Source organism: Anastrepha obliqua, chromosome 3, assembly GCF_027943255.1.
Source record: "Anastrepha obliqua isolate idAnaObli1 chromosome 3, idAnaObli1_1.0, whole genome shotgun sequence".
Classification (NCBI taxonomy): domain Eukaryota; kingdom Metazoa; phylum Arthropoda; class Insecta; order Diptera; family Tephritidae; genus Anastrepha; species Anastrepha obliqua.
Genome location: NC_072894.1, coordinates 116,156,476 through 116,171,063, shown reverse-complemented (window position 1 = coordinate 116,171,063; position 14,588 = coordinate 116,156,476). Strand labels below are relative to the sequence as shown.

The window sequence follows — 14,588 nt, the reverse complement described above, 5'->3', positions numbered from 1 at the left end:
GTGCAACACTATTCCAAATAGTCGTGTCTTCATCACCTTGACTGAGGATTATCGCTCGGTAAATTTGTTATCAGTTGGCTCACTCGCATATCGGCATCCACGCCACTGTTGACAGTTATGATTTCGAGGTTGTAAATGATTTCGTATACTTAGGAACCAGCATTAATACCTATAGCAATGTCAGCCTTGAAATCCAACGTAGAATCTCTCTTGTCAACAAGTGCTACTTTGGACTAAGTAGGCAATTGAGTAGCGAGGTCCGCTGTCGACGAACAAAACTACACTCTACAAGGCTCTCATCATGTCCGTTCTAACGTATGCGCAAAAGCGTGGACGATGACAACATTCGATAAGATGTCCCTTGGAGTGTTTGAGAGAAAGATTCTGAGCAAAATTTTTGGACCTTTGTACGTTGGGGGCGCCAAGTACTGCAGGTGATGGACCGATGAGTTGTACGAGCTTTACGACAACATACCTGTAGACAAAGTGTAGCGAATTCGCTGAATCTTTGGCTTCGTTGGCCGAATGGATACAAATGCACCGGCTTTGATAGTATTCGATGCGGTACCAGTTGGTGGTAGCGGAGGAAGAGGAAGGCCTCGTATGCGTAGGAAAGATTAGGTGAAGAAGGACTTGGCTTTCCTTGGTGTGCCTAACTGGTGCCGGTTAGCGCGAGAAACAAATGACTGGCGCGATTTGTTAAACTCGGCCAAAATCGCGTAAGGGGCTATCGGGGCAATCAAAAATTTTTTTATCAGACGTGTTTTTGAGACAGTAATCGTCAAACTCTTTTCTAGATAAGTCACGAATTTATCGCCTTTAGGAATGCTCTTCTAATCGGCTTCGATTTGCGGGTTGAATTATATTTCAATAATATGACATATACAAATACACTGCCTTTTACGGGGCACTATCACACTTCTGAACTAATAAACTGTTCACCTTATTGTAATTTTGAATAAAATTATTCAATGATAGAAACTTAACCGCTTAGATAATATTAAAAATAAAGTATTGACATCTAAAAGAAAATTAAAAATATTTGTTTCAGTCTTCACTAAATTCTTCCCCCCAAATTAGACCAACATGCTTGCATTGTTGTCACAGAATTCATAAATATTATCCACAAACTGCATTTCCGCATTAATATCTCCCTTTTTCGGCTGCTCTTCGTGCTGCACTTCACCACGCATCTCAGCCAGCAGCGGAACACCACATTCGTTTGCCTTCTCCTCGGCTCTCAAAGTCATTCGTTTCAGGTTATTCACTATGGATATGTCCTGTTTGATTTCATTCTTCAACTCGAGCAATTCATGTTCGGTTTGTATGATCTGTTCGGCATATTGTTCAACATTTCTTTGTATTTGCCCAATGGAGAGTTCCAGTCTTTCATCCGATTTTGAATACAATTCATTGTGCAGCTTATAAAGTTGACATTTATGATTCAAACGCTTCGTTAGCTCAGACTCACGTTTATAGAGCGTATCAATTTCGTTAGTCTTTTGTGCCAGCGTATGACGTATCGATTGTCTTATGGACGTAGGTTTCCGTCGGCGTATACAATTATTTGCCACATCCTGAGTGTTGGCTGGAGGGCTTGCGTGAAATTCTTCACTATTTCGTTTCGATGTTTTGCTCGAGCGTTTTTTACGGCGCATGGAAACACGCGACTCAGCGAGACTATAGAGTTTGCGTTTCATCATCGCGGCCTTTGTGTTCGGATCATTAAAGCACGTATCGGTAGCGGTACTTAGAGGCTTGCTGATTTGCGGTAGCGCTGCAGAATTGTCGTATTTTTTATCGGGCAATAAAATGAAGACAATCTCATCGGGGGACTCTTCCTCTTCGATAGGCAGCAATTGTTTTTGCTGTTTATTTGTGACGTCTGGCAGCATTTTCTTATTGCGTTTCGTAAATTTAAATAGTATGGCAAGATATTTGCGTATTGACTGAAACCAGTTATTGGTTTGCTTTGGTGGTAGGGGTTCAGCGACTTCTGTATGGTGTTTGAGACTTAGACGGATCTGGAAAAAGTACGAGTATTGTAATTGATTAATTACTAGTATGGAAGAACTTATAGGAAAATTAAATTGTATCGGTACATAGGTAAACTTAGGAAATAAAGAAAATGTAATAAATTGAATTTCTAAACTTCATCTAATTAATTCAAAGAGAGTATTCACAATGCGCAATAGTTTCTCCGAATACGTTTACGAAATTTCACTAACCTAACCTAATCTTGCGATTTCTTAGATTTTTCTGTTGAGTTTGTACTTAGTCGTGCCATAAATTCTGTGACAAATTGGCAGAAAAAAGTTCTGTTTTTGAAGTGAAAACTTCTTTAGAATCGTTGGGAGTGATTTGAGAAAAAGTGAAACGAAAAAGCGACACCAAAAAGAAGAAGAAAAAAGATATACGTATATATATGTATGTATAGAAAATGCTTCATTACCAGGCACACAGAAGGATGGCATAAGCAAATTTAAATTTGTGAATTTATATATGTATGTATATATGCGGATATATGTATATATGTTGTGTGTATGTGCATATGTGCCTCGCCACAGCAAAACATACGGTAAAATTTCTCAAGAAATCCAGCGCGCATTCATAGGCACAGCATTGCATGTACAGTAGGGCGGGTCGATTTAAAAATCGCTCATCGCTCTATGAAAATCGTATTCTAGGGATCAAAATAAGAAACTTTGCCGAAGGAACCATACCTCTAAAACGACTTCTGATGTCCCCCAATTTCAAAATATCGCCATTTTTGGCCTTTACATGAAAAAATCAGCTAAATGGCTATGTTTTTTCTTTATTTTTATTTATTTATAATATTATCTATTTTTTCTCTTAAGAAATTTATTTAGTCAGAACATATGTAAATGAATGAATGTGAGTTATAGAAAAGAAACTAAAAAGTTCGACCCATATTGGGGGACATCAGAAATCGTTTTAGAGGTATGGTTCCTTCGGCAAAATTTCTTATTCTGATCCCTAGAATATGATTTTCATAGAGCAATGGGCGATTTTTTTGCCTTCCCACAAATCGACCCGGCCTAATGTACAGTAACCTTGAACAGGCAGCTGCGGTTGTCGAGCATTTAGAGACATATATTTACATACATATATGGGTGCAAACATATTTACGGAGCCGCGGGCACTCGACTTGACAAAAATTGAATATTGGCAAATAATTCTACGCGAAATATTCCAATATTGACTATTTTCAAATTGTCGAGAAGATTAGCATATAGGCGGCTCGTTTTATGAATGAAAGTACTTGCTCTTAGAACTATGAGCTCGAATTTATAAATCAATTTTTTGATGATGAGTTTTTGTTGCACAGTACAATAGTTGAAACTGTTCGGCGCCGCCGCGACTGTTCAGCGCTATGGCAACTAGGATGATGGCCGCTACGCCTGCGCCTATTAATGCATTTTGTTCTTGTAGTCGCTAGGCATAGAATTTTAGCTTTGGACGACATACGCATTTACAGCAATAAAGTGAGTGGGCTGTGTGTGCGGTTGTATGTAGATGCATATGTGTATATTAATAAGCATTGTTTTGCTGGAAGTTCAGAACACAAATATGTATGTACGTACATAGGCTAGGCCATAGTATAGCATACATACATATGTATAAAAAATTCAAACCAAGCGTCCTACGAATGTTTGCGTGTATGTTAGTACGTCTGTGTATTATACGCGTTACGACGCTCATAATAGCAACCGCGTGTGCTGTATTGCGTCCGTATTTTTATATTCGTAAATATTTTCATTTTTAAATGTTTACCGCAATTATGCCGAAAAATAATGCAGAAAAGTGTCGTGAATATCAACAGAAAAAAACAACAATTGACACGGTATTTCAAAGATATGTTGACAACATCGAAACCAAAGCATTTGTATCATATTTTAGCTACCATAAGCCACTCATATCATTTGTTGAAATTGAAAACATTGAGGATGAATAAAATATGAACTTTATAGCAATATTATTGCCTACTCATGAATTATACTCAGTTTCGTGCAAGGCGCTTTCATTAAATGTGGTGGCACTATACCAACAACAATGGTCTGTACGCAAAGCATTGGGAAACTAGAAAACAAAAAATGAATTCGCCTTGTTTCATTCTAGGCTGACAGCCACATGGACACGGCGAAAGAAAAAAAAAACAAATCAGCTGATTTATCAACACCACCTTTAATAGATTCGCCTTGGTTACAATCCTTTCGCTTGTTAACAATAGAGGGGAGAGCTAAGGAAAGTCGCATTGCAGTGATTCCATTACAAAAGTGTGATAAAAGGGCAAGTGAGATTTATGAATTGCTGAAAAAATTTAATATTTCGAGAAGGATCAGAAGAAGTGGTCGTCCTCGTGTGGTTCGAGCCAGTGCTTTATGGCTTTTTAAGAAAGAATTCGCAGAAATTCTCTTAGAGAGCAGAAAATCATGTCCAGGGAAATGAATGTATCGACCAGATCCATATTAAGACTAATTAGAGATGATCTCCACATGAAAGCCTTTCGTCCCTCAACTGCTCATCTTTTGACAACGCGCTTGAATAAAATTAGACTCGACAGATGCAAGCCGCTTCTTCGGTGGCACGCGGTCAACGGCCATGAAAATATTCTTTTCGCAGATGAGAAAATTTTCAGCGTTGAAGAAGTTTTCAATAAGCAAAACGACAAAATCTATGATAAAACTTCTAACGATGCAAAAAATATTGGATTCAGCGTGACCACCATCCAGTCTCCATCCAGTTTTAGAAAATTATTACAGGGTCCGGCACTCGAAGTGTAACCAACTTCAGACCGCTCGCGCAGTTGTTGGCTAAATGACAGTCCAGGGTATTGTTTACAAGCGCGCGGAAGTATTTTGTCAAGACTAAATGCGAAAAAAGAAAAACAGAAATGGATTTTAAGCATAATAGGATCGCGAAACGTCATGGAGGTGGTCATCAAAAGACCGCAATGTCACGTGAAATGGTTCAAAAAGTGAAAAAGCGACTTGAGCGAAATCCCTGACGAGGTGCCAATCAAATGGCGAATGAATTGCAAACATCTGACCGTAGTATCCACCGCTTACTGAAAAGTGATCTCAAAGTCAAGCCTTACAAGTTCCAAAAGGCGCATGGTCTCACACCAAAGCAGCAACAAGTCAGTATTGAGAGAACGAAGGAGTTGATTCGCTTGGCCGAAAGCGGTCAATTTCCGAACATTGTGTTTTCTGACGAGACAATTTTTCAAATTGAGCAATTCGTAAACTCCGAAAACGATAGGGTTTATTTGACCGACAGTTTATACGAGAATTTGAGTCATCGATTGGCCACCAGGAGGCAGCACCCGCCACAGGTAATGTTTTGGGCCACTGTAACCGTAGATGGGCGCTCTCCAATCGTTTTTAGCGAGCCTGGCGTCAAGATAAATGCGAAATATTATCGGAAAAGTATTCTGTAAGTTGCTTTGAAGCCGTGGGCAGACAAAGATTTAGGAGACAGACCATGGACGTTTTAACAGGACTCGGCACCGTCTCACAAAGCTCGAGTGAACCAAGAATGGCTAAAAAAACGTTCCGAACTTCTAACTTCCCCACAATGTCTCTCAAATTCACCAGACGCGAGTCCGATGGGTTATTCTCTTTGAGCCATTTTGGAGACTAACTAAAAAAACTAAAAGATTCATCAGCCTCGAGGCGCTGAAAAAAGCCATTGCCCGCTAGTGGGCCAAAATACCCGCAAGTCAAATTCGGGCAGCTTGCGATTCATTTCTGGACCGTCTCAAGGCCTTAGTTAAGGCAAAGGGTGGTCATATCGAGTAGTTAGTAAATTGTTTCTTAATTTTGTATTATTTTCACTGAGTTTTACTCTGAATTGAATAAAAGTAATTTTCCAAACTAAATGTTTGGCCTTTTTAATTGGTTACAATTCGAGTGCCGGACCCTGTACTATAGTTTGTTTCGTTAAATGAAGATTAGAAAAATCAATATTTTGTTAAGCAAACTCCATTTTTTATTTTTAACCTCACGCCGGGTTAAACGCAAATTGATTAGATTCGAATTTTATATTCTACACTTTAAGTAGTTAGGGAAGTAAAAATCGTATGATATTTCAAAATTTTACACCTCTTATGCGTACATACAAGTATATTTGAGAATTTGATAGTTTCTAACGCAATAAACTATTTTTATTTATGTCTAAAACACCTAAATGAAGCAAACGTTTTCAGCCCTTGGCTTCAATCGTATTATTGTTGTTGTTTGTTTTGTGCGTTTTATGTTGTTGTTTTATAATTTTCCGTGCGGCTCCATGTTTTTGCTATTCGTGTGCGCCATCATTATATAATCACGACTTACCGACAGGTACCAGCGAACATGGCGCTACCGAGCACTACTAATAATATACCCTAGCAATAGCACTGATTTGAATACATTGTTGCTAAGTATGTGTGCATGTATGCACATATCGTATGCATATATAATATATATGTATATATATTTTTAAAAAATCGCATTAATGTTAGTAAATGACTATTACCTCATTGTGTACACGACTCCAGGCCTTCCAAACGGGCAAAATCGCCATGTTGCCGTCGTAGCTGCGCTCGATACCGCGCCAACTTTCCGCTATAACGTAATCGTTGTAGTCACGCGATGCTGCGTCAACTATTTGCACATTGTTTTTATTGTTTTTGCGCATTGTTAGTGAGCCATGATATTTTTTATTTTCCATATATTTTTTATACATTCATGTGTATGAGCGTGTGTGTGTTGGTTTGTGTAAGCATGTCGTTGGCGGGTGTCAAGCGGCGTCAAGAAACGTGTAGCCCGCCCCCCCATACGAAACGGAAGTGAGTCCATAGTTCGAGGAAAGCACCGGAAGCGTAGTCCATGTGTACAACAGCAAAACAGCAAGCAGGTAGCCGAGCAGTCAAGTCACGCCACAGTTACCGAGATACATATGCAGAAGTGTGTGGGTGGCGAAGATTTGTTGTAAGAAAATGCCAAAAAGAAACAAAATCAATAGAAAATATAATTGTACTGCAAGTATTTATTCATTGTTCATTGTTTTTGTATTTCATTTTCAACTTTGAGCTATCATGAATCGCCAACGAAAGCCGTTCAAGTAAATATTTGCATTTTGTAATCAAGAAACCTATTTTCATTAAAGATTTTGTATAATATACTAAAGTAAGGACGAAGGAGCGGACTATTAATATGTTGTACTATCGCTATGCCTTTCTAACTTCTCCTCTAATCGCCTTCCCTCTCTTCCTCTCCCCTCTCTTCGCCCCCTTTTGCTTTGATACCTACTCTCCTCGCTGTGTTGTGTAATAAATATTATTTCATACGGTGATTTTCTTGTTGTACGGACTTACATTTATTGCGATTGGCACAGTAATCGTGATTGCCTCCAATGCGGATTTCATCATCAATCAAAGCTTTGATAATGTCATTGCAGGTGGTGCCACTATTTACGCCTGACACGTAACGTGGTTCCTCGCCAATCCAAATGGGTATCTCCTTGTGGCCCTGTTTCTGTGGTTGAAAAGAAAGTGAGAGATATCAGTACAAAAAAATCAGAAAGTGGTCGATGCTCTACCAAAGAAGCGGAATCAACTATAGTGAGCGTGTGGTGGGTGTGGTAGTAATACGGTTCCCCAAAAGTGAAGAAATTTGTACCATGAAAAATTATATATTTTCGTATTAAAAATTCTTCACTCTTAAATTTGAGAAGGGTTTACAGTTCGTTCCCTGTGTTCTCTAATCAGTGGTGCCATACCACAGACACAACGATAAACTTAGCAATCAGCTGTTCTGAGCAAACTCTTACACTTAAGAAGGGGCTTACAATTGGTTTCCTGTGGTGCCATACCACAGACACAACGATAACCTTAACAATCAGCTGATCAAATGTATGCATAGATTTTCTTATTATTGCTATTGATGCTATTTCTACTTCAGTATCAGCTATGCATTACCAGGCCTCTAATTGGACTTTTAATAGAGAAATAAAACAAAATATAGAATACCTTTTTTTCTTCAATTTAATTCAGCGCAGTTTTGCTTAAAACCGGCAAGAGAGTGTGAAGAGGGGGCGCCGAAAACAAGTCGCAAAAATATGCACTTTTAAAAATGTTTAATATTCTTACAAAAAATTTCATACGAATTGCTTTTTTAATGCCACTACTTAGGGCTCTATATAAGTCGTTAGGCATGGGGAAGAAAGAACTGACGCACTGTATTGAACTGGGCCAAGTTCGGTTAGTCGGTTTTTGCTACGATTGAGATAATAAAGGAAGTTCAACAGTTCGTAGATGCATACTCAGCTCTCAGTGAGTGAGACGATGTTATTTGGGACGCCTAATAGAGATCATAGGCGGTCACCGTAGCCGAATGGGTTGGTGTATGTAATGGTATGGACTTTACAATGGTAAACATTCGCCTGCAATTTTTCCATGAAAAAGGTCCTCATAAAAAACCTCACACTTACACAAGAGACTCACACCGCAAATAGGAGGATGGAGCTCAACCAAACACCCAATAAAAGGGTGTAAGCGCCAAATATATGTACACAAGTATATAATTTGGGTTCTCGTTAAAACTTACCTCTGTACTATGAACGCCACTTAGCGATATCGTACGACTTCGGCTACTTTGAGCGCTGCAACTACTCGCGGCATAATTTCGTTGCGGACGATTTCTTGTGTATTTTCGATATTTATGAATATCTTTAATTTCAGGTTTTAAGTTGTTGTTGTTGTTTTTGTTATTGTTGTTGCTATCGGACTGCTGCATATTTGTTTTAATATCATTATTCTGATTCTTTAGTGGCAGTATAGGACTGTAACGACTTAACTCCTCCGGCTCCTTTAGCAATGAAGGACACTCAGCCAAATTATCGTAGATGAGTGTTGAGTTCTGCTGGACAGCCATAGGAAGCTAGTGTAATAAGCTGAGACGCTTGTTGTATTGTGAAATATTAACTGGAATTAAGAGGTTTCATTATTATGGTTATTATTTATTAAACGTATAATAAATTAAATACTGCATTTAGTAGAATATGCAAGAGCAGAAGCAGCTTTAAATATACATTCTGCAAAAAAAATATAGGGAATTGTTCATTTAAAAAGCGCGCGTTACACATACTATAAGTCTAGCTTTTTTTGCTGGAATGTTTGTGCAACTGTCCTCTATAGTGTCACAGAGTTTGCGCGTGATCTGTCAATTTGTTTGTTCTTGGCATTTAATTATATCAGTCAACCGCAGGTGTGCTCTGCGATTTTCACTATGGATAAAAATATCGAACAAAGAATTTGTCATAATTTCGTGTGCCGAATCGTTGAAAAAGTTGCAGAAAGCCTGTGGCGGGTGTGCTTTATTAAAAACACGGATCTACGAGTGGTATAAGGCTGTTGCAGAGGGCCGAGAAATCGTGGAAGATTTACCCGGATCTGGTTGCTCATCAACATCTTCAACGGCTGTAAACGTCGATAAAGTCAAGTAAATGGTGCTGGAAAACCATCATTTAAGTTTTAGGGAGGTAGCTCGAGACTTTAGCGTATCTCACGAATCAATTTGCAACATTTTACACCATCAATTAGGCAAGACGCGTGATTGTTCGACTCGTTCCATGAGAGTTGAATTTCTTTCAAAAAATGCATCGGAAGAAGGTCGCTGAAGACTTGCTTGAGCAAGTGAATTCGAACCCAACGTTTATCCAGCGCATCATAACAGGTGATGAGTCGTAGGTATATGAGTGTGACATGCAAACCAGCCAACAGGCGGCTGAATGGCGCTATACACATGAGCCGAAACTCAAAAAACCACGTCAAAGTCGATCAAAAGTGATTATCGTGGTGTTGTGCACTTGGAATTCGTTCCAAATGGTTCTACTGTAAATACAGAATATTATTTGGAAGTCATGCGACGACCGGATTTATGTATTGCTTCGAATGCAGCCTATTTTGAAGGCGACAAAATAAATGTTGATGATTAAATAATTATTTTGCGTTTATTGAACAATTTCCGGTATTTTTTGACAAAATGTACATACTTATACGAGTATGATTTAATTTTTTATATTTTTGTGCAGGATGAATTAAATAAATGCGGTGGCAAAGCCGAGGGGACACTGAGCCGAGTGGCAGATGGAGGATGAAACGCATTTCATCAATTGTCAAATGGGTCCAAAGAATATCGGGGAAGTAACTTATTTCTTAACTCAGTTAGGCACGGGTCACGAATACTTCCGGAGATACCTATACCGCGCGGACAAGGTAAGTGATCCCAAGTGCATATACTGCGAAACGCCGGGCGATGACGCTAAACACAATTTTTTTAGTTGTGACAAATGGCTCACGGAAAGAGATGCTCTGAGGAAGCAGATTGGCGACATTGCGCCGAGCAATATAATCTGTGTAAATGCTCGCACCCGAAGACAGCTGGAAAGCGGGAAAGAGATAGATTAAGGACGTACCACGGAAAAAAAGATAGACCTCGCCCCTGTGCAACCAGGAAAAGAGATAGATCGCGACACAGTGCAACAAAGCGAGACCTCACAAACAGAGACACAAGAAGACGAGCATGAAAGCATGCAAGCTGGCTACAAATACAGTGGACCCAGACGTGGGTGAATAGGATTGATTCTTTATACAGGGTGGGCCATATAGCATTTGCTTTTTGAACCACCTATTTTTTTGAGAGGGGTAACACAAATGACATGTCAAATGTGTTCATAATTTGCTTAAAGGTTTGACATTTACGAAATGGGACACTATACGCTTGAACAAAATTGGGAAATATTGAAAACCTATTTCCAAAGTGGTGAGTCTTCTTCTTCTTTTCTGATGAAGCTCATTTTCACATCGGTGGCTACGTCAATAAGCAAAATTGTCGGATTTGGGGGCTTAGAAAATCCACACGTTACTGTAGAGAAGCAAATGCATCCACATCGAGTCACTGTTTGGTGCGGTTTTTGGTCTGGCGGCATCATCGGGTAATTTTTTTTCGAAAGCCGCGGTTACAGTAAATGGCGAGCGTTACCGTGACATGCTCAACGAGTTGTTTCCATAAATTGATGAGGATGACATGGACGGCATTTGGTTTCAACAGGACGGTGCAACTTGTCACACTGCCAAAGTTTCAATCGAACTTTTGGTTACCGTTTTTGAAAACCGAATAATCAGCCGAAATTCTGATATCAATTGGCCGCCTCGGAGCTGTGATTTAAGCCCGTTGGACTATTTTTTATGGGCAGCCGTTAAGGACAAATGCTATGCGAACCATCCAGAGACGATTGATGCTTTAAACACGAAATCGAAGTTGCCATTCATGAAATTGGAGCCCAAACAATCGAAAATGTGCTTAAAAATTGGGTTGATTGAATGGCCTACTGTAAAGCCAGTCGTGGCAGTCATTTGAACGATATTATTTTTCATTCATAAATGACAATGTTCAATCTTCAAAATAAAAAAAAAAGTTTGAAAAAATTTTGATTAGTTTTTTTTTATAACCGATTCAAAAAACACATTTTACATGGCCCACCCTGTAGATGCCGTTCGGGCCCTTCCCAAGTCATGCAGAAAGTAGTCCCGGGAAGGGTGTCTCCCCAGAAGGAGAGAAGCGATTGTTTTAGTGACCATACTACTCAACGCAGTAGACGACGGAAGACAATTTGAATTCCACTTAATTCACAAAAAAAAAAAAAAAATCTACGGGGGCGTATAGCAATCAAAATCAATAATAGGTAGCTTTAACCTAAACCGTTTCAGACATTGCATTGAATTAAATTAGAATATTTTAAGAACCATCACAGGAATACTAATAGGGTACAGTAGATTGAGTAATTAGCTTACTAAACTGCGTGTATACCCTTATGGAGCTTGTGGGTTCTGTAGGGAGATACACTGCCGTCATTGTACTACAATTTGTTGAGGAAGTTGGGTGAAGGTGGAATATACAATAGTGTCACGAATGACTTCCGTTTATTTATTTTATGATAATAAATTATAATCGATGAAATTCATTTTAATGGTAATAAATAAACTTGAAAAACTAAAACTGAGCAATCCGATTGCTCGCAGACACATCTACCCTCATTGGCCGCTGAAACGCGACTCCTCTCTGTCGGCGACATTAGGTACATATATAATATATTGCATAGAGTAGGTTTGTGATAATCATGAATTAACGATCTATGTAGAAAATATTGAAAATCTGGTAAATATGAGTGTAAAATATTGAAAGTATTTGAAACATAGATCCCTATATAAGACTTCTTTTTAAATAATTAAAAATTTTGCACTACTTATTTTATTACGGTGGTCGAAGCTCAGGTCTGACGCTGCGAGTCTTGTATGGCCTACGCATAGTTTACAATGCTTACTGACGGACGAAGCTGCAGTAATTAAAATTAATAACAGAGAGAGCTGAACATCGTTAACACTTAACTGCAGATGAGCGGGAATTTTTCACTGTAAGCAGTTTAAATTTCACGATTTGCAAGAATCCACGCCTAAAACGTCTATATATTTCCCACGGTGGAGAGACTGCAGAAAGTGTGGCCAACATCAGACCGCTAATCGGGTTTCAGCGATTTTCAAGGAATCAGCTGATTTGCAGACGTGAGAGATGATACGATTGCGGTCGCAAACAGATGTCGCAAAAAACTGCGATTGTGTTGGTGATATGCAAAAAAAAAGTAGAAAAATGTACAACGCCCTATTGTATTCAACTAACTTCACTTTACGAAACTTCATTTCATTTCATTCGCCTCTCTCTCCGGCGAATCTCCTATGACGTGGCGACCAAAGTTACACTCACAATTTTGCTTTGGATGGTCAAACCTTGTAATCTATCATTCTTGATATGTACTATACCTCCTCATCGCCCAATATAACTTTGGTGACGGACGTGTGAAACCTCGCTGATTTATCACTAGTCAATAATCGTAATCGATAAGAATTACCGGAGGTTTGTTACGTAGGTTTGTGCGTAAGTATTTTTTTAATTCGTTATAGCGCATGGGCTGAAAAGTCCCGGGCCTAACACATAGATGTCTCGAATTTTATTGCATTCACCTCTTTTTCAGTTAGAACTAACCTTAAAAAGACAGCTGTTACAATTTTATGATATTCTATTCATTTGTTCGTGAGTTATTATACTAAGAGTGACGCCACTTTTGTGATTTTCAAAACAAGGGATCAAAAAGGGGTTGGTTTTTTAATTTTACACTGCTTCTGTATGGGAAAATATACCGTTAAAACAAAGTAATGGCTTGAAAATTGTTAAGGCTATTCCGTTCCATCAGAAACAACAATAAAAAGATGGTTTGCTGACTTCAGACGTGGTCGTAGAGACACCGATGATGCACCACGCAGTGGACATCCAAATGAGGCAGTAACACCAGAACACATAAAAAAAAATCCACAAAATCGTTTTGAGTGATCGAAAAGTGAAGTTTCGGGAGTTAGTTGACATTGCAAAGATCTCAAAAAACGTGTTGGCTTTATATTGCATGAGCATGAGACTATGAGAAAGCTCCGTTCAAAGTGGGTGCCGCGTTTGCTCACCTCAAGAACGTGTTGATGATTCTGAGCAGTGTTTGGCCATATTTAAACGTAATAAAGCGGATCTTTTGCGTCGATATATGACAGAGGATGAACCATGGATCCATTACTTCACTCTGTAATCAAAACGATCGTCATCTGAGTGGACAGCAACTGATGAACCGCCCCCAAATCGCCCGAAAGCACAACAATCGGCTGGAAAGGTTATGGCCTCGGTATTTTCGGATGTGCGTGGTGTAATAGTCATCGACTATCTTGAGAAGGGAAATACCATCTACAGTGAATATTAAATAGCGAATATTGGTAAGTTTGAAGGCAAAAAAACGTCCGCATATGGCAAGGAAACAAATTTTGTTTTATCAAGACAACGCACCGTGTGGTAAGTCAATCAAAACAATGACAAAAATATATGAATTGAACTTCGAATTATTCCCACATATTTGTCAGATTTGGCTCCCAGCGACTACTGGCTGTTCGCGGACCTAAAAAAATTCTGGCCAGTAAGAAATAAACAGGTTATCGTTGAAATTTAGGTCTATTTTGAGGTAAAAGATAAATCGTTCTACCAAAGGGGTATTGAAATGTTAGAGCGGCGTTGTTCTTGATGGAAGTTACGTTGATGAATAAAGTTAATTTTGAACAAAAAAAAAGTGTTTTCTTTGTTAGAACCGGTACTTTTCAACCCATGTCTTATAAATTATTAGGAGGTTGAATTAGTTTTAAAGGTGACACACAGATGGCGCTATTTATCACTTTATCGCGTTGGCAATACTGAATATAATTATATTCATGACAAAGCCTCATCCCTAGGCTTTGTTTATCAGTATCTGTCATTTCGCTGAAGTATAAACAACGCAGTGTTTTCGTGCTCCGAGTATGTCAACTTTCGTGCCGTCGAAACGCAATTTGCGGGAAGCTTTGCTTTTCTGCTTCAATTTGAAAAAAAAAATACAGCCCAAGCCCGTGAATTGCTGCAGGAGGCCTACCCAGACCATACTCCGTCGATTTCAACATGTGA

The 14,588-nt window shown here is 39.0% G+C and overlaps 1 protein-coding gene across 1 annotated transcript; it reads right to left on the bottom strand.

The window, feature by feature from the left end:
• Nucleotides 1-1,055: 1,055 nt before the first annotated feature.
• Nucleotides 1,056-8,936, bottom strand: LOC129241844 (uncharacterized). The gene is made up of 4 exons (XM_054878373.1): nt 8,610-8,936; nt 7,379-7,538; nt 6,538-6,665; nt 1,056-2,024 (listed from the first exon to the last, which is right to left on the bottom strand). The coding sequence occupies exons 1-4, from the start codon at nt 8,934-8,936 to the stop codon at nt 1,077-1,079; spliced, it is 1,563 nt and encodes a 520-aa protein (XP_054734348.1). The 3' UTR covers nt 1,056-1,076.
• Nucleotides 8,937-14,588: the final 5,652 nt, after the last annotated feature.